This window comes from Zosterops lateralis, assembly GCF_965231275.1.
Source record: "Zosterops lateralis genome assembly, chromosome: 17".
In the NCBI taxonomy this organism is placed as follows: domain Eukaryota; kingdom Metazoa; phylum Chordata; class Aves; order Passeriformes; family Zosteropidae; genus Zosterops; species Zosterops lateralis.
Genome location: NC_139777.1, coordinates 8,855,165 through 8,875,530, shown reverse-complemented (window position 1 = coordinate 8,875,530; position 20,366 = coordinate 8,855,165). Strand labels below are relative to the sequence as shown.

Sequence of the window (20,366 nt, the reverse complement as noted above, 5' to 3'; positions counted from 1 at the left end):
AGGGGGGGACGCTCCTGGCTGCAGATGAGGGCAGTTACATGTATAAGAGATTCGGGATGGGCTATCACTATACCTTCCTAGGGCCTGTCTCCTCTGCAGTTTGCCTTTGTCTGCACTCAGTGGTACTCTGTGACATCCTGGCGTAAGGCTCCTTTCTTGCACAGTTCGCTAGCTGATCTTCAGGTGCCCTGACAGAGCAGGACAGGTATGGCCAGTAGCAGTGTTGAGAGCAGACTTAGATATGTCATATGAACTGGAACTCATCAAAGGCACTCATCCCAGCACCAGAATAAGATCTGAAACATCCTCACAGGCAATGGGAAGTGGCCAAATAATGAGTACCCTGATGCACTGTGTCAGCACAGAGGGAACCTTTTACACTTGCCTTGGAATTTAATCCAAGTTCTCTTCTTTGCACCTCTAAACAGCTCTGGCTGTGCCCTTCTTAGGGTGATGGGAAGCTCAACACCATCACTTTGTCGCCTGGTAGAGGAACACCAAACTCCCTTATTTTGTCCCTGAGGATGTGATTGTAGGAAGGAATGTAAGGCCGTTCTTGTGGAACTATTTGTTAGGCTCTTCTGCCTTGATGGTTGTCTCAGTCGAAAAAAGGTTCTTCTGAAGGAGGAGAGGTTTTGCTCTCCTGCTTCTTGTCTTCCCTTGTTGATATCCTTCCAGAGCCTGATTTAAGGATATTTGGATTTTCTTGGCAGAACTTGACTTTGTGAAGCTGTTGGTTTTCTGGTAGGCCAGCAATACTCTGGAATACAAATTTGTGTTCCTGGTTCATCAAAAATTTAATAGATTTTTTTTTTTAATGGATAAGTCTCTGATTTTTGTTACTTTGATATCATTATGAGACAGTCTGACTGCTGAGCTGAGCTGTGATGTCAGGACTGGCTGTTCAATTCAGTTTGTATGTTGCAGCAGGAGTGTGAGGTCCTCTGGTGTTGGTTGATGCCAGGCTTCATTGTATTCTTGTTAGGATTGTCTTTGAGGGTTTCATTCAAGCATTTTGTGAGCACGAAGAAAGAATTGACTCAATATATTCTGTGACCATCATAGGTTTTTTTTGGCCACTAGTCTTACTGTTGTTGGATACACTTTGGTGTGGTCCTTGGGCATTAAATGGGCTATGGGAAGAAATTATGTGTCTCAGGCTATGTATTTCTGACTTGCAAAGCGTCTGTCTGACAGATGTCTGTCTGAAGTGGCGGACTCTTCCGTTCCAGCTGAGCTCAGTGGAGAAGAACTACCCTGACAGCTGGGTGTGCTCCATGAACCCTGATCCTGAACAAGACAGGTAAGAATAATATTAAGACTTTCTGCAGGATGCCTTATCTGCACATTTGGAGCTTTTTTTCTGATTGTCTGTTCTTTGAAAATAGTTGGAGGGATTCTGTACCTTTTAAGTTGTGCTCAAAGTCTGTGAAAAGGCAGTAGTAGCAATTGTGTAGGGAACTGAATGCTGGGTAGGTGTTTGTGATGTGCAAATTGCAGAGGACACCCTCAACAACTGACAGGTGACACCAAACTGGGAGGAACAGCTGACAAATCAGGCAGCCACAGATCCATCCAGAGGGAGCTGCAGGTTGGAGAAATGGGCCAGTGAAGTCAGGGATACCGATAATAATAAGAGAGGGTTGGACTGAGAGAACACAGATCCGACCGCTGTGGTTAATTCTATGTTGTCTGTTTATTATGTGCAGCACGGTGACATATACAATTCTACATAGTTTATACATGTAATAACTTTTTCATTGGCACACAGCAGAAGAAAGAATGCAAACACACATTATTTAGTTTACTCTTAAGGTGGCTAACACGTGCCTATTAATAACTCTATTCAGTGACGTTCAACACTTCATTATTTTTCCCAGACATCTTAATATCTAATTCTGAGTGTGCCACAACTTACTAAGGAATTTTATCTGCGTCACAGGCTTCAAGGCCTCAGCAAGGCCTCAGGTCAGGCTTCAGTCAGGGTAGTTCAATATCTAGATATAAATCATGTCCTCCTTCCTTGAGGAATGTTGCAACAGACCACCAGAAACCTATCCTGACATTCAACCAGGTGAATGCAAAGTCCTGTCCTTGGGGAGGACAGCCCCAGCCACTGGTGTGTGCTGTCCATCCCAGAACTGAGTAGGCTCAGAGCATTCTCATCAATGTATACAAACATCTCAAAGCAGGCTGCAAAGAGGATGCAGCCTGACTCTTCCCAGTGGTGCCCAGTGGCAGGACCAGACACCATGGGCACAAACTGGAATGCTGGAGGGTCCCTCTGCATATCAGAAACACGTTTTTTTGCCTGTGAGGGTGACCAAATCCTGGCCCAGCTTGCTCAGGGAGACTGTGCAGTCTCCATCCTTGGAGATATTCAAGGATGTGGTCCTGGGCTCCTGGTGCTCGGCAGCCCTGCCTAAGCAGGGTGGAACCAGATACACCCCAGAGCTGCCTCGAGCCTATCAACCAGTGATATGGTGAAATTTGGATCCTCAGTGGTTTTTCTGCACTGGCATTGGAAATACTCTTGTAGGTTTAGATTATATTAATTTTGCCATGGGCAAAATAGATGACAGTTGGACAACTGTCATGGTGCAGCCTGGGAGTTAGGTGAGTTCAGGGGGGCTTTGCAGTTGTCTTAATTGCTCCTACTTGCAGTTGTCTTTATTGCTCCTACTGCTCCCACCCATCAGACATCAAGCTGCAGCAATTGCACTTGGTTGGGGTGAACTTGCTTGGTTGTCCCCAGGAGGGACATTTTGCATGCTTAAGGGAGCATGCAAATGGTTCACAATTGCACTTAGTTGGGGTGAGTCCAGGAGGGACATTTTGCATGCTTGAGGGAGCAGCACAATGGTTCACTTTCCAAGGATGTGTGTTACAGTTACAAAATGTAGGTAGAATCTAGTAATTTACTTGAGTGAGGAAAATGATTGCTCTAGGCTGCTTCTCTGTGGAGAGCAACACTGCTGGAAGCCAGTTCTTGTCTGTATTGTATAAGGAAGGGAAGCTGCTCCACTGTAACTCAGTTCCTTGGCTCAGGGCTTAAAGACAAAGGGGATGAATCCAGGCAGTAACTTTTGATTGGAATAAAAAAATTAACATCAATGGCCAAAAATTTTACAGAATATTGATTCTATTTCAAAGTATTGACTTTCTGGCTTCTTCCTTTTGGTACCTCCCAGTGGAAGAATAACTGTGCTGACTTCCCTGTTTGCTCCATGTGTATGTAGAGCTCCTGCTGTAGAGCTCTGAGGAATGTGGCAGTGCTGAAGATGACAAAATGCTGGGGCAGGGCTGAGCCTGGAACCTAAGAAGGGGCTGCCACATCCCCAGCCCTTCAGGTGGAAGCAGTCACGAGGCTCAGAAGATGTTGCTTGTAGACACACACAAACACAACAGACAGACAGTATATGTACAGCCCCACAGATAGCACAGGTGGCCATGTGCAGCACTCCCACAGACTGCACTAGCAGTTTCATTCTTTTCCCTCTTGGCCTGTCAGGATAAAGGACCACTAGTGGAAATACTCATGTCCATGCCTGGCCTCCAGATCCTTTTCCTCTGGTTACTTGCATTGGGATAGACAAGCCCTGAGGCCTGCAGTCCCAGGAGGTGGAGGTGTACAGACCTTCTGTGGTTACAGATAGCACACACACACTACAGACCTCCCAGTGTCTCACACTGGGCATCTCTCTGTCTTGCCTGGATTGGGATCCTTGCTCTTCCTAGGTGCTTTCTGCCTAGAGAAACTCACATATCTGCCTACATCCCTATACCCATCTCCATCAGCTGGGCAGGACTCACCTGTGCCTCCAGTAATCAGCTTCTTTGGGTCACCCTCAGACATCCCCTCCCCTGCTCCCAGGTAGCCTTCTGGTTGGCTCCTCTGGCTTAACGTTCCCGTGGCTCATGTTCATTCACTTGCCAGTAGTCACAGCAGCTGGTGGCAGTCAAGCATGTGGATCACTGTGACCAGTGGTCCCACTAGAGCTGCTGGCACTTGCACTCCAGTAAACAGGTGCACATGCAGAACAGAGGCCCTCACCTAGGAAGGAGGGAGACATGGAGGTAAGTACACAGAGGTATACTGACCAGCCAAAGGTTTATGTACAACTGGCCCTTGTTATAGTCTATTTTTCCCATGTTTGTTCTTCCTAAATAATCTCAGTCCTGTTTTGTTTTCATTCTGTTGGTCCAGAAGATGTTTCAGAGGGCTGCCCCCATTGACAAGACACTGAGGCTGAGGTGGCCATAGGATAGTCCTAGCAGGACCCCAAACAGGGTTTCTGATCATCTCAACAGATTTGCATTCCCCAATTCCCAGAAAACCTAATTCCCAAACATCCCCTGAGCTGCCTTTGGGCCTCTGGGCTCGTGGAAATGGACCCTAGATGGGCTGATAGCTTCTGGGATGGCAGCTCCTGGGATGGCCTGGAGGTAGCCATGAAAAGGTGTTATTCAGGTTCCCTAAACTGCCATTATATTTGTGCACTTCTGTCTGCAGATGGGGTCTTTATTATATCACCTACCAGGAACTTGATTTACTGACGAAAGAATTTAGATTTTTTATTTGCAATACCTTGAAAATTGGGGATGGGTGGCTACATTTCATATGAGAACATGTTGAGGTGTTGTTTGGAGTCCGAGTGCCTCTGCAGTGTGTGCTGTGCCATCCTATATCCCCCATGCAAGAAGCTGGGAAAGGGCAGGTGGGGCACTTGGCACTGGTGAGCCAAACGTCTGGTCATTTTAGCTTCAAAAGGGATCTCAGGAGTCTTTCTCTGGAAGAACAAAGAACTCCAGGACATTTTTTGGTTAAATAGGCTTACATGTGCTTTACAGCAGTGAGTGCAGTTGTGTCCTTTACATGAAGCAGAAATTGCTCCAGCACTCCTCTGGCTTTTGCCTGGGGCCAATTCAAAATGCTGCACTGTTGGGTCCTTGTGCAGAGTTTGGAACCTTCACATCTGTGTCCTGACCATTCCAGATATTTGTAGTGTCTGAAAGATGACAAGATTTGAGAAGCACATGGATGGGGTCCTCAGGTTTTTGTACTGTGAGAGTCTGTGCAGGGTCTCATCTAGTCAAATTGGAAATGAAGCAATGTCAGAGCAACGTCAGGTGTTGAGACTCTCCTGGCATCAGAGGTCATATGGTAGTTTTGGCTGCCTCAGCACAGTGTCCACTGTTGGCACTGAGCTGTTCCCCACCCTTCTGGTTTGTTCACGTACCCTTCAGTGGCTGTTTGTGGCATGGTGTTCCAGATCATGGGAGATGAATGCCCTTCTTAGTCTCTGTAGGGGGAACCAGTCACTCCCTCCAATGCCACTGTCTGTGTTGAGGTCAGCACCAGGTGCCACCATCTCTCACTTTGTTACAGAGAAGGCAGTGTCCCTGGTTCACACTGTGAAATGGTGTCAGGCTTGCTTGCCTTTATTCTCCTATCTGATATCCAGTTGGATCCTAAATGTCATTTGAATGGGTGGCTGAAGCACCAGCTGAAGATGATTGTGTCTCAGAGCTCCTTGAGCACCACCAGAGTCTTGGTTTTTGTCCATTCTGACTACCAAGATAATTTCTTTGTTCTGATTTGCTGCTGCCAGTGATGCAATCTCTGGGTTTGGATGTCATGAGTAGTCTGAATTTTTCTTGTCGCAGGACTTAAGATGCTTTCGCTGTTTACTGTGCTGTAAGATACAGCTTGGCAATGCTTCCAGCCTTGCTATGAGCTGGAAGACACATTTCTGTGCTGGGAAACCTGTTCATGGTGCCACTTGTTCAACTTTATCTTTGGGAACTGCAGGTTTAATGTCAGGCAGTCATTTTCCAGTGATGATACATACTTCCTTAGCCAAGGAAGTAACCAGTCTATGGAAAACACCCCAGCAGTGCTTCAGCTGGGAAGAGACTGATGGAGAAACTGCTGCTTGTGCTCCTTCTCACTCACAAAGCTGATCAGTGTGTATCTTGTAGATAGAGATTTTGATAAAATCATCTCTCCCCAGATTCTTGGAGCTTTGAGTGTTCTACAGAGAGAGCAGGGTTCTCCCTTTACTAGTAAGACTCACATCTGCAGGTTACCAGCTTGGTGCCAGTTCAGAGTGGGATCTGCTGGATCTCTTGTATTGTAAAAGGGCTGTCTGCTGTTTTGCTGGCTCAAACCATTCTTCCATGACCTTACTCCAGCAGAGCTGATCCTGGTCTGTCTTTTCATGACTCTGTTCAGTGATAGGCAATGCGCCTGGGCTCAGTCCCCTCTTCCTCGTCTGGCAGTGTTCCTGAGGGCCAGCTGCTCAGCCAGCACTTCAAAGGTGATGTCAGTCCATTTGAGCGAGTATTTCCTACCTCTGTTTTTCTTCTCTCTCAAGGACTCTTCCAGGATTCTGCATCTGAGAGGACCTGGGAGAGTAGGATACTCACCACTCTTGTAAGCCATAGGCTGAACATGATGGAAAAAGCAAATAGCAACAGGATATTGCAAAGGACACTGCCTGGCCTTGAGTGGCAAGGCAGAAGGCATCTGAGGCTTGGAAGGCTTGTGGTAACATCTTAGTCATGGGTTTCTGGTACTGTGCTTTCCTTTCTGAAGTCTGTAGAAAGAAGAACTGATATGAAGAAATAAGCTGATAGGAAGGAGAATTTCTGAAAAAGTCTGGAGTACAGATGCAGTACAGAATCTATCACAGCCATCATAGTTCCTGGGCTCTGAATTGGTGATTCCCAGCATAAGTGCCTTTTTATTAACAACTGTGCTTTTGATCCTTAATTCATATCTGTTTTCCAAAATGAAAACCGCTGCTTTTGAGATTGCGGCTATTGTAGAAAGGCAAGTGGCTTTCCTGCTGCATTTGGAATGGGATGTTGGGATAATCCTGCATGAGATGATATAGGTTCTGCTGTCCTTGCTGAGGTTGTCTTCCATTCCTTCCATGCTAGATGTGAGGCTGCAGAGCAGAAACAGAAGGTACCACTGGGAACTCTAAAAAAAGACATGAAATCAAATGAGGAAAAGCAGAAACAACTGACAGAGAAAATCCGCCAGCAGCAGAAAAAGCTGGAAGCTCTGCAGGTGAGTCTGGAGGTCTCCAGCTAAGCAGAGCAGGTGTGATGGACCTCCTTGTGCCAGGGGCTGCTGCTGAGTCTGAAACCACCTATGCTCCTTCACTGGGCTAGGGCTGTTCTAATAACAGAAATTGACCATCTCAGCTTGCATTTAACTTTCTGTTGGGAAAATGGGAATGACAGCTGAAGGGTTATCTCTTGAAGGACACAAAACACACCATATGATTGTTGGTTTTAGCCTGGAAAACTGCCAATGGGTTTAGGCAGCCCCTGGCAGCTTGTAAACATGACCTTTCTGATTTTTTTGTTTATTACTTTTAAATTTTTATATATATATATATATTTTTTTTTTTTTTTTTGGTAGAGAACCACTCCAATTCGATCTCAGGCTGACTTAAAGAAACTGCCTCTGGAAGTGACCACACGGCCTTCAAGGGAGGTAAATGGGATCCTGCTGTAGGCTTTTACTCTTCTGTGCTTCCTTAGCTGTTCTGAACAGCAGTTCCCCACTCGTGTACCTTTCCTCTCTCTCTACCCTCCTTTGTTTCAGCACACCCGAACTCAGCGCCCACGATCTCCTCCTTTGCCTGATGTAATCAAGAATGCTCCCAGCAGACCACCAGGATCTTCACCTCCTCCCAAGTCCTGCAGTCAGCTGAAAAAGAGCTCTTCAGACCGTCCAAATACCAGCTCTCCCAAGCTATCCAGTATGCTCTTAAAGGAGGAGGCTAGCACTTCCAAGACACACCACCACACTGTGACAGCTGGGAAGTCTAACAGCACTTTAAAAACTCTTGCCACACCAGGTACAAGCATGAAGTCCCTCTCTGGCCTGCAGAGCCCCAAAAGCCCACGTGAGACACCCACTTCAAAAGCTGCCAGGGTTCCAGCAGTAAGGAAATCTGCCTCTGGCAGAAGTGTACAGGTAAGAATCAATGGGATGAAAGCTCTCAGCTCCTAACCCACTGTCCCACTAAGCCTGTCTGCTCTGTCTTGTGGATGTGCACTGTGGGCACTGCACAGGACAAGATAACTTTTATTTTACTCTTGGGTTAGGTGCCATTAGGGTGCCCTTTACACCCCTGGAGAAGATTGGTCTCATCTCTTTCCTGTTAGATCAGATTGTTTCCCCAGGAAAAAAAAAGTGCGTGGAGCAGTGGGGTGAGCATTTGCATGATAATGTAGCACCTCTAAACCTTCTAAAAAAGCTAATTAACTACCAAATTAAATACTGGATTTTGGGCGCCTTTTTTTTTTTTTTTTTTTAACTTGGCTGCAAGAAGGTTTTGGTTGGAAGCAGGCTGGAATTAATAGCTAGAGGTTATTCACTTCCTTCAGGCCTCCAGCACTCGAAAGAGGGCCTTGAACATCCCAGAGGATGGGTCTGAGGAGGAGGGGGAGCCCAAAAAGGAGAGGACAAAACGAGGAAAATTTTTGGCAGTGAAAGAAGAGAAGGATTCCAATGAGGTGGTTGTGGAGGTGAGAGTGTGCTAATTTCCCCAGCAGAAGGTATTTGTCAGGTGTTTATAATCTTGATGGGAGGCAACTAATGTGAACTCTCTCTGCTCCTAGCTCACAGACAGTGCTGGAGAGGAAGAGTTGTTGGAACTGAAGAAAGCACAGAAAGGTGAGAAATGGGCCCTTAGGCTGCCACCAGTATCTGACGTAGAAAAGAACTGTTGCACCAGTTAAATGTGCAATTTCATTAATGCGATTTTTAAATAAGAAATAGTGTAAATTTGAATTCCAAACCCCAAGATTACTCTAACTTGCATGAAACATTTTGGGTGGGAGCCCATTGATTAGACCAGAGGCAGTTGTGGCATGGAAAGGTCTGTGATGATGGCTGCATCACGTTCACAGGGGTGGGGCTGGGATGCACAGGGTGTAGCTGATGGCATGTTCACACTTCCTGAGCGTATCATGCAGCCATGCCAGCTGGAAAGTGCTCAGGACTGTATGCAGATCTGCAGCAGTGCTGTGAGAGAATAGGGACTGGGAGACCCCAGGAAAGGTGATAGCCAGGATGTTACTGCACCATCTGCTAGAGCAGGGCATCTTTTCAGCATGCTTTCAGGGAGCTGTCTGGAATGTGACCCACTAGGGACATATGGCAAATTGTCCTAGAGCCCACCATAAGACTGTAAAGCCCATGTCAAACAACTTGGATTACAGGAGAAACCTTCCATCTGGAATTGACAGCTCATTTCCATGCATCTTCATGTTCCTCAGCAGGAGCCGACTTGCGTGCCCATTGTGTTTTGGTGGTGTCCATACTGTTTGAGGGCATTGTCAGAGGTTCAGGTGTGCTTCCTGCTGAGGTGCCTGAGTCTCTAGAGCTCCTGTAGGACGTGCTTTCCAGCAGCTGAATGTTTGCAAACACCTTTGCTTCCCCCTCACAGATAAGGGGCTACACGTGGAGGTGCGTGTGAACAAGGAATGGTTCACAGGCCGTGTCACGGCTGTGGAAAAGGTCAGGCATGCAATCCGGTGGAAGGTGAAGTTTGATTATGTCCCTACAGACACCACACCAAGGGATCGTTGGTAACTATCTCAAGCTACTGGATTTTGGAGTCTTGTTTTGTTTTTGGGAGGAAGGGCCTGTTTTATTGTCATAGATGCTGAAAACAGATTTGCTGCTGTCATGTCAAGAAATGTGTGAGGTCAGGACTGTTCAGGGCTTCATAAGGAATGGGCATGACAGACTCCGTCAGTCTGTCACTCTGATGCCTGCCCTGGAGGCAGCTGTTTTGTGTTTAGAGGTCTGTGTGACATTTGGGTACATGTTCTGATGAAACTGTTAACCATGTTTCAGGTATGTCCAATACTGAAAAAGATTCCTGACATTCCCTTAATACTTTTTCTCAGGGTAGAGAAGGGCAGTGAGGATGTAAGGCTTATGAAGCCTCCCTCTCCTGAGTACCAGGCTCCAGACACACAGCAGGAAGAGGAGGTGGTCATGCCTGAACCTTCTACCTCAGACTGCGTCAGAACTGAGCCTGACACCACTGGTCCCAGCAGCAGCCAAGAAACAGTTGACTTGCTAGTCCAGATCCTTCGGTGGGTTCACCACAGACCTTGTGAACTCTGCAGTCTGATTGCTTCAGTCTGCTAAACTCCCAGCTCTGGCTTTGTGTTTTGTTTTCCTGCACAGGAATTGTTTGCGATACTTCTTGCCTCCAAGTTTTCCAATTTCCAAGAATGAGCTGAGTTCCATGAGCTCAGAAGGGTTGTTGGCATTTCCCTTGGTGAGTTCAGTACTTCTAGAAAAGTAAGTTTGTGTGTTTTGCCCACACATATTCCATTCTTACGGCAAATGTGCATCTTGCTGATGCAAGAGTGCACGCTTGAAAAGATAATTTGGATCCTTGGCCGACTAACATAGCTGAGGAAAAGACTGAGAGTTCTGAGAGATGCCTTGAGTCTTGTAACAGTTGTCTGAGGATTTTTCTAATTACCATGCATCTGTGTGGGAATGCTGTTGGCTGCTACTACCTTAAATTCTTAACCATTGTTTTTAAACTTCTAAAAAAAAGAGACCAGGTTAGAGGTTTGTAGAAGCAGGAGGTAGACATATCTGCTTGTTTTGCTCCCAGCCTTATAACTTATCTGGAGACAATCGTAAAAATTATAAATAATAACAAATAATTATCCCCAGCTTCACAGAATATTCTGAGTTGGAAGGAAACCACAAGGATCAAGTCCAACTTTTAGGTAAATAGGCCATACAGGGATTGAATCCACGTTAGTGTGGATTCAATCCCTTTATAGGCTATTTACTTTAGTGTGAGAGAACATGGAAGGCAACCCTTTCCCACTTTTCCAGGAGAGCAGGTTGATTACCAGTGAGTCATCTGCACACCTTAAGACTTTTGACCTCTGTTTATTTGAGTACAGGACAGGTGGGAATGAGTTTCCATCAGCAGCCTAGTACTGGGAGGACCAGTGCTGGCTAGAATGCAGGGCAAGGGAACTGGCGTATCTGACTTTTTCCTTCTCTAACATACCACCAACAGAGACCTTTCCAAGGAGGCATGTAAAAAGCTGCCTGCAGATGACCACATGACCAAAGCCAATTGTTCTAGACTCTCACACTCACATTGTGTGTATTGGCAGTCTCTCTCTTGTCTCCTCCCCTTCTGTTAACTCAGGCATCTGCTGGCATTTGCTGGAGTTACCACTCCTGCTTCTTCCACAGGACACCTTGGTTGTGTCAGGGGTTTTTGGTGAGTGTAGCTGTTGGTACCTTGCAGTGAGAGGCTGTGTTGTCTGGATGATCTGTACCAAGGATACTCAGTGTACAGGGGATGTCAGTCCTGCAGCATACCTGTGGGTTCAGGCTTTTTAAAGTACACTGAACCCTTAATCTAAATTCAAGCAGCTTTGTGGGCAGTTCTGGTATTGGAAGGATATGAAAAGCTCTGTGAATTCCGTGCCGGCTGGTGTAGGCAAATCGGATGTAAATATGAGCATGGGCAGTGCATGCAGAGGCACGCTGTGGGGAGGATTTGATCATGGGGGCCAGGAGTTTGGATCTTCTATAGCCTGTGAGTGCTTGTGTTTTTGTGATGCTTGATGCTTTCTCTTAAAGTGACATCTGTTGTGTTTTGTCTACTACAGAAAGAATATTTTAAGCAGTATGAGGTGGGTCTGCAGAACCTGTGCAATTCATATCAGACACGTGCTGATGCCCGAGCCAAAGCCTGCGAGGAAAACCTCCGGAAGTCAGAGAAGAAGCTGAGGGAAACGGAGGAGAAACTGCAGAAGTTGAGGTCTAATATCATGGCCCTTCTGCAGAAAGTGCAGGAGGTGGGTGAGGAGGAGGAGTAGCAAACCCTGAGCTGCTTCAGAGTAGCCACCTGGCTCATCCCCTCCAGGCATTACAAGTGTTTCAGTCCAGCATCTCACTGGGCTCCAGCTTTCTCAGCTGAGAGCAGCTTGGGCTGTCACTGCCCACCCTTGGGATCCAGGCTCTGGGCGTCCTGATGTATATTAATGTTCACAGAATGATTTCTCAGTGTTTATGTAATGCACGGGTTCTGTTTGTTTTCTGCCATAAGGCTGCTTGAGAATTTCCCCAGGCATAGGCAGTGCTCAGCAGGGAATTTTTGCCCTGTTCTTGGGCAGATTCTGAACTCCACATATAGAAATGCAAACCTTAAAACAGACAATATAAAAAAGTCTTGTGGTGAAATTGATATATTAGTTATACTATTAAATTAAAGTAGAAAATATATAATTAAAACATTTCAATAAATAAACTAACTTTAAAAACTACTTTAATAAAATCAAGATCCACATGGAAAGGCTACTGAATGTGTCTGGAAGCAGTTGCTCCCTATTAGGAAAATGTTGCATCTAAAAGAACCCCAACCAAACCTGCCTTGATCAAAATCAGTACAGTAAGTCCATCACTTGAGTGCATTGTTTGAGCATCAGGTGCTGATGGGTTTCCATTGTTGTCTTTCAGATGCTGAGAGGGGAAGCTGGGGGTGCTATCACTGCAGCTGTCAGCAGCTGGAGGGTGCTGGAGGTTGGGGCATAGAGGCTGAGCAGGCCAGATGTAACAGAGGATGCTAAGCTGCTCTGGCTCCTTTTTTCTTGCACTGTTCTTCAGGATTCACTTCTCACTGGTATTCCTTTTGCTTTGGTTTCAGGACATTGATATTAATACAGATGATGAACTGGATGCATATATTGAGGACTTGATCATGAAAGGAGAGTGAGCAGCTCCAGTACAAGTCCTGGAAAAGTGCAGAAGAGCTGGCTGCTGCAAAGGGAGATGTGGATCTCTGTGTGGGGGGACTGGGGCAGCTGATGAGGAGAGAGTTTTTTAGACAGTGCTCATGTTGGTGTACAACTTGTTCCCATAACTGTACATAAGAAACATTTGTGCTGTTGGCAGGAAAATTTTTAACTTTGTAGTTCTCTGAATCTCTCCCTTTTGTTTATAAATATTTATTTTTAAAAGAAATGGGAACTGTGCCTGATACGATGGGTGTTTTTAGTGATGTAGAAGTATGAGTAACCCTATTGCAACTTGAGTATATTGATAACGGTAAACCTGGGAGCTCAGAGCACCCTGCTTAGCCTACTGGTTCTGCAGTAAGAACCTGGCAGCAATTAAAAAATAAGCCTTGAGTTGTGGCAGAGGGGGTCAGGAATTTTTGGGGGAAGATACTGGACTAGGGCTAGAGGAAGCCAACCATGAACTGGAGCTACAGAAAGGAGATGTCTGTTTATGAGTGTGAGCAGAGGGGATGGAACCTCGGTGGATCTTGGAAGTTTGGCACTGCACCTGCAGTGAGCTTCCTGAACAGGAGGTCGCTGCAAGTAGGTGAAACTGCCACCATGGTAACAGCTAAGAGGCTGAGGGTCCTTCTAGAAGAGGATCAGCTCCTCAACTGCTTACAATGGGCTGTGAGCATCAGAGGAAGAATGCTGGAGTTCGGGTTCTCTGCTTGCAGTTACTTTATCACTCACTTCTGCTGCTGTTTCTTTGAGACATAATTACAGCGTCAGAAGAACTCCTTGACCGCCTGACAATAAAGTGACCCCTGTTCTATTGTTACCCCCTCAGGTTTGTGTTGCTTTGATCAATTTGCTCTACCAGGTATTTTTATTATTAGAGATTTCTAATTATTAGAGAGAGGCTGTTTGAAACCTTCAGAGCTACACCGCTGATTGGCATCTGGCCCTGTGCCTGTAGCAAGGGAAATACCTGTCCCTTATCCTTCAGCTGCAGCCAGTTCCTGGTAGGCCACTTGTGGCCAAGGGGACTTGGTCAGAATTTGTGAGCTGGCCAGCAGCTTCTCAGGCCTGCTAGGACAAAGTGTTTTTGGACTCATGCTCGGAAACAGGCGTCCCCTGCAAGCCAGATGATTGGAGAAACGTGGTGTGAGCAAGAGGTACCGTCTATCAGGGAGGTCAGGTGGAATGGACCCCTTGGAGTTGACACCTGGATGTGTAATAGATGTTTTTCAGAAAACCCTTCCAAATTAAGTATCTGTTGCACAGAAAATCTTTGGCACTAAGTGTTTATAGTCCTGAAGAACTGTCAAGTTTCTACACACCTCAGAAGAGGCTTTTGCTTGTTACGTGAATTCCAGGTGCTTGTCACAGCACACAGTGAGACTGACTGCTTCCCTTCAGAATCTGGGCCTGACATCCCTCTATAACACATTCCTGCACAGAGGGGCAGTGTTCCTTAAACAGATGAACAGACTACCAGTCTTCATTTCCTCACACATACTGGAGGTTTGTTAGTTGTGATGATACACTGCAGTTTCTGATGAAAATAATCTGGAGAAGATGCATTTTTTATTAAGGTGAAAGAAGTCTTCATCCTTCCCAGGAGCCAGCAGAGGTTCTAGAGAAGGAGATTTTGTTATATTGCAGTTCAGCAATATAACAAAATACTATAATTTTGTTGCATTACAGCTGATGCTTCACACAGGCTTTAATTTTTGACACCCAGAGGGCACCAGTATGAGGCTAACAGCTCTTACACAGTTCTTGAGCTTCCTGGCACAGTTTGATTCCCTACTTCTTTCATGTTAGGAAAGTGCAATTGTTTTGAGATTTGGGGTTTTTTCCTCTGCTCTGTGGAACTTCTGATTTCCAATTTGAACTTCTGTTTTTTAATGCATTTAATTTTTTTGATCTTCTACCAAGGTTTTTTGTCAGGAAGAGCAAGCCAAGCTTTTAAGGTCCAATAAAACAAGTTTTTAATTCTCAAACCCTTTTGGGCAATCCTCTACAGCTGCTTTTTTTTTTTTTTTTTTTTTTTTTTTTTTTTTTTTTTTTTTTTTTCCTTGATTTTGTTTCTGTAAATTTCTTAAGCAAGTATGTGTGTAACATCAGGTTTTAGTAACACCTTTAAAACCCATAGGCTCAGAATGCCTCCAGAGGGGATCCAGACTGCTGGCTCCAAGTGGTGTATGCTCCAAAGCTGTATCAGGTGGTTCAGGGTATTTTCCTGTTTAGCTCTTAAAATCAGGGGTAGACATTGCCCCATAGCTCTGCACCACACACTTCTCCCATGTCCCTGCCACATCTTGAAGGTTGGTGCCAGCTGCCATCAAGAACATGTCCCCTGTCTGTAACCCTGTCATGACACCTCCATCCTGCAGTTAAGCCTCTTGATGCCTCAGGTGTTCCCTTAAGTCTTCCTCTTCACTTTCAGCTGTTTCTTGCAGCAGAAATACTAACGACACAAGTTTCATTTTGCACAGCATTCTCCTCCCCTTCTCTGTGGCCAGCTTAATCCCTTCTTTATGCCCCTCTTTTTGAAATTCCCCCCAGAGCTGTCGGCTGGGTATTTCATGCCAGCTCACTTCTGCTGCATTTTCCCTTCAAGCTCTACCCCATTCCCTTAGTATCTGCTGAGGGCAGCAGGAACGGCAGATGACTGACATTCTTGCCTGCGGGAAACTAAAGACTGGCAGTGAGGGTCACTCTGGGAGAAACCAAGTGGGTCTGGGAAATTCACCAATTAATAATTGCTGTGGACTAAAACACTGTGGAAATGGAGGGGATATCCTGCATGCTCAGCTCTGCAGAGGTGTAAAGTAACACTGATCTGGTTTGGATGGAGAACACCGAGGTGTATGTGCATGCAGTTTTTGAGGTGTTCATTGTCCCTGAAAGTTTCTCAGTGTCCAGAGTTGCTTCTTAGCAAGGAAATGAGGAGGACTGTGTGGTTCCTGTCCTTTGGAGTACTTCTTGACACACTTTTTGTCAACCAAAGCTTCCACCTTGTCTTGGTTTGAAAGACAAGAAGGGAAGAAGGAGGCTCCTGCCAAGGAAGGCAGGAGCGTCCCTTGGAATGGAGACTATCACCTCCTTCCCTCTGAATTATTCTAACTTTGAAATTAAGGGACTTTCAGCAAAGATATGGGGAAAAGGAACAGCAGTGCTTTACTAATATGTGTAACAAGGCAAACAAACAACAACTATGGCATTAACAACAAACAGACCCAGAGACCCAGTCCCAGCCTTCTCCTGGCTACAGCACCTTCCCCTTTGGTGCAGTTCCGGGCACAGCCAGCAGGGGCGCTGCTGGCTCCCGGCCAGGCAGGGAAGGTGCGATGAATCTCCTGTGGCTGCAGGGGGCGCTGTGGCGTGAGCTCGGCTGCCTCTCATGTAATGGTGCCATGCTGGCAGAAGGGATGGAAAAAGGGCTTTTGCTCCACAGACCTTCAGGGGCAGGTGATCCCAGTGCCTCAGCAGGAACCTTGGAAGCAGCAAGCTAAAATGGCAGGAATGAGCTCACCCAGGATAGCAAGCAAGAGGCAGCAGAAACTCAACATCTGTAGCAGGAGCCATGGGGTGTCCTGACAGGCAGGGGGTCTGGGGTTTACAGTCCTGCAGAAAAACCCCAGAGCAGTAACTGGTCAGCTAGCTACTAGCAGGCCAGCTCCCGAACAGGGCTGGGAGAGGCTCCCTTGGAGGGAAAAGGGGCTCAGGGATCCTGGAGTTTCCCCAGAGGCACCCAAGCAGACAGTGAAGGGTCCTTTTTCTGGTCAGGAAGAGTGCTAATAAGGTCTCAGTGCAATGGCTGCTCTTATGAGCAGAGCTCCACTGGTAGAAGGCATCAGGAAACAGAGCCCCACAGTGATGGCAAATTCTTCCCACAGCGACTGCAGTCTCTTCCACCTCCAAAGGCCAAGAAGGCAAGAGAGCTAGGAGCCCAGCCCCATTTTCTCTAGCCCAATTCTCTCAGTATCTCTGCTCCTCTGAGGGAAACCCACAGGTAAGAGAAGTGCAGCCATGTGTCCTCCTCCCCTGAGCTTGGTAACTTTTGTCTCTCTTAAGTACCAATTGTTATATTTTCTTAGCAACAGATGGGATAAAATTCCATGAGAGAAAAAAACAAAAGGAAAAAATACTAAGCCCTAACACTCCCCCATTAAAGGTCCAAGCAATTGCCATCACAGAGAGCAGTTCCCCTGAGTACCTGTCTCAGTTTGGAGACAAATTCTAGGAGAAAAATGCTCTAAAACGAATGTTTTTCTCTAAAGATAGAGGGCTTCAACAACTCCCTTTCTTCTACCAATAACAGAAATGGATACCAGAGGATAAAAGTGGGAAAAAAAGAGGAATTTTTTATTAAGAAAGGAAAAAACATAATAGGGGTGCCTGCAAGACACAGGAAAAAAAAAAAAAAAAAAAAAAAAAAAAAAAAAAAAAAAAAAAAAACCCCAAATTAACCTTACATCACACTCCCACCTTACCACGTGGCTGAGAGGCAAAGATGGCGACTGCCCTTCTTTGTAGAGATGGGAGGAGAAAAGAGTTCACAGCAGCTGGGAACCTGTTGGATTTCTGATGTGTGTCTTCTTGCAGCAGCTGAAATTGGTGGGTTTAAATATCCTTTCTCATGTTGTTTCAGCTTGTGAGAAACTATGCTCACATTTAAAATTTCAAAGGTTTATTAAACCTTAACAAAATACAACAAAACACTGAATAAGGAGAAAGAGAAGTGCTGGGAGTCTCTGTGACCAGCAGCCATGTGCATGTCTACAAAATCAATGCTTTGCTTTCTATACTATTATAGACCTCCCCAAAGTGTTGTCAGTCAACTTCTTCTTTGCCATCCATTGGTGGAGATCACTTTCTTACATCTTGTTTGGAGGTCAGGTGTGGGTATGCTGCACCCCTTATTAACAAACCAGCCATCCCCAAATGCCCTGACTACCAAGGCCATCGTGTGACAACAGTGCAGGGGGAAGGAAAAGAGGACTGTGGGAGGACAAATCACAGTAACATAGCTATACATCCACAAAACTTTTTCTAACATACAGATAATATTTATGTGTTAAATGTGAAAGCCAACCATTTTGTTACTCATCTATAATGATCTCTGGCAAGGTCTTGGGTTTGGGGTGGTCTGGCTGGCTCCCTGGATGGCTGAAGAAAGGAAAAAAACAAACAATCAAACAAAACCCACCAAAAAACCAACCAACCAACCAACCAAAACAAAAAAAGAGCCAAGAAAGTTCAAGTAAAAAGAAACAAATCACCAAGAGGATTCCTAGTACAGCCTCCAGGCTAGAGGAAGAAAAGAGAAAAAAACCGCCTCATGCTAGGGGAAAAACCCAACAATCCAACAAAAGGAACAGTGTAGCATCCCAGTCCACACTGTCTGGAGCACCTGGAGAGAGAGAGCTGGAACAGAATCCATGCAGGAGCCCAAGGCTCCCCACCCCATCCCTGGATCCATCTTAAAGCTACAGCACTTATTTTCTGGGCATAAAACAGTTGATTAAGGAATAAAACATCATCACAAAATCATCCCAAGACAGTCCCAACTTCCCCAAAAGACAAGACACGTTGGAGGAAGGTGCAGTGAGTGGGCTTGCCTTGTGTACTAGTCACTTGCCTTTTTCTGTCTTTCCTCTGAACGCTCTTTACCGGGTGAATCCCTGTAGAAATGCATGGTGCCTAATCAGACTAGTGATCAGATGAAAGGCTCTGGGTTGAAAGAAAGTTGGCCAGAGATAGAGAAAAGCAGCTTCTTGCATGTGAGCAAAAGGAAACTGCCCTTTTGCCAGAGCTGTGTGTGGAGCAGTGAAGGAGAATGACAGCGCTAAGGCTGCCTCTAGAGTGTGCTTGGGTTATAGGTGAGAGCTGCGTCTTTTGGGTGCAGAAGAGTCCTTTGCGAAAAGCCTTTCTTCCGCCACAAGAAGCTTTTCTTGTCCATCAGCATCTGATTTCTTTGCAGACCTTAGTGAGGGAATAACTTGACCACTTGACCACAAAGGGTTCAGCAACCAGCCAGTTTTGGGGTGGGGGGAGCTCCACAACTTGGACAACACCTGCTTCATAAGCTTTGTCCTGCAGCATTTGACATACATGCCTGTATTCCCAATTCCAAACTATACTGTAACAGCAAAAGTGCATGCCAAAAGAACTGTAAACCCCAACAATACTTCTCCCCACCACACTCAACAACTCTTCCTCAATTGCGTGAGCCAATCATTACACCTTATTCACAACATTAATAATTTTTAATTTATATTATTGAAGAATTTTTATTTTTATATGTTTATTTTGGTTATTAGCTATGGTTTTCTCTAGGAACACAGCCCAGCTCAGCAGCAGTGATACCTCTTGACACCTGGCAACACCTGGGGTGGGCCAAGACAGGCTCTTCCTTCCACAACCCCCCTCCCCCATCTCCATGGTGCAATCTTTCTGCTGACATCACAGGGCACCTCCTCAGACTGCCAGTGACATCACAAGGTGGCAGCCCCATCACTGGGACACCCCATGGTGACAACTGAGGGCTTCTGGGAATTGCCTATAGCCTCAAGCTGGGCTGGGGGGTTGTTCTGGTCAGTTTGGGGGCTTTTATGGGAGGGCCCTCAGGAACAGGCAGGGCAGGGGCTGATCAGAGAGGAATTTGGGGAGCAAGATGGAGGGGTGCTGCACCATCAGCATCAGCAAGAAGCAGAGTTGCTTGTTCCCCACACTACTGAGTCTCTCTACCAAAGGTGAGGGTTTTGAGGGCCCCCCAGGGGCCAGAAGGAGGGTTCAACAAGTCTGGGGCTGCTCTGAGGGTCCCATGGGCACCTCTTGATGTTCTGGCTCTTATGGGAGCTCTGACAGTTCCTCCTGGGCTCTCAGGAGCCAGCTGGATTTTGAGTTGCCATCTTTTGGGGGTTGGATGACCACACCCCTGGTTCTCAGCCCTGTCCACACCCCCAGTTCTGCCCTAACCTGCTTGGGGAGTAGAAGGAGGCAGAACCGGGGGCACAGTCCAGTCCAGGCTCTTTGTCAGCCCCATCTATCACTCCCAGAGCTCCCCGAAATGCCATGAGTGCAACCTGATGCCTCTTTCTGGTACTTTCCAGAGGTGGTGGCCATCTGGGATGTCGTGTCTGCCTACATTCTTGGACAGATGAAGCTGGAAAAGGTTGGCTGATGTCTTGGACCCCTGTGATACCCCTCCCTGAGCATCATAGCACCACCCCAAGAGAAGTCATCTTAGGGTTCCCTGATCTGCCAGGGGTGGAGAGACCTAGCAGAGAGATACAGGATCCTGCCGGGTCCATGCCAAGGGTCATCCCTGGGAATCTTTCCCTGGGTTGGAATTGCTTGGGGTCTTCTTTAGTCGAGGAATTTTTGTGAATATTTTGAAGAGGGAAAGTAAAAAAATTGAGAACATGGGTTTTTCCCACAGTTTTCACATTTCCTTTATTAGAGACTGGATTAGAACAAGGTCACGAAACATCATGCACTTGGTAATGCCAGTGTCTATGTCTGGTGGGAGGGGAAAGTCAGGTTTTGGG

The 20,366-nt window shown here is 46.2% G+C and overlaps 1 protein-coding gene across 5 annotated transcripts in view; it reads left to right on the top strand.

Moving 5' to 3' along the window:
• The window catches only part of MORC2 (MORC family CW-type zinc finger 2), a 42,659-nt gene extending 28,982 nt beyond the window's left edge, over positions 1-13,677 (top strand). For 2 of the 5 annotated variants that reach the window (XM_083874029.1, XM_083874028.1), the window contains exons 16-26: positions 1,198-1,303; positions 6,946-7,078; positions 7,436-7,510; positions 7,622-7,996; positions 8,410-8,550; positions 8,644-8,698; positions 9,474-9,615; positions 9,940-10,131; positions 10,226-10,319; positions 11,692-11,880; positions 12,729-13,677. In XM_083874029.1, coding sequence (XP_083730155.1) covers positions 1,198-1,303; positions 6,946-7,078; positions 7,436-7,510; positions 7,622-7,996; positions 8,410-8,550; positions 8,644-8,698; positions 9,474-9,615; positions 9,940-10,131; positions 10,226-10,319; positions 11,692-11,880; positions 12,729-12,797 — 1,571 coding nt within the window. In that variant the 3' untranslated portion in view covers positions 12,798-13,677. Of the gene's footprint in view, positions 1-1,197; positions 1,304-6,945; positions 7,079-7,435; positions 7,511-7,621; positions 7,997-8,409; positions 8,551-8,643; positions 8,699-9,473; positions 9,616-9,939; positions 10,132-10,225; positions 10,343-11,691; positions 11,881-12,728 lie in introns of all 5 variants that reach the window. The other 3 variants (XM_083874030.1, XR_014591302.1, XM_083874031.1) reach the window with 3 other exon arrangements.
• The last annotated feature ends 6,689 nt before the right edge of the window (positions 13,678-20,366 follow it).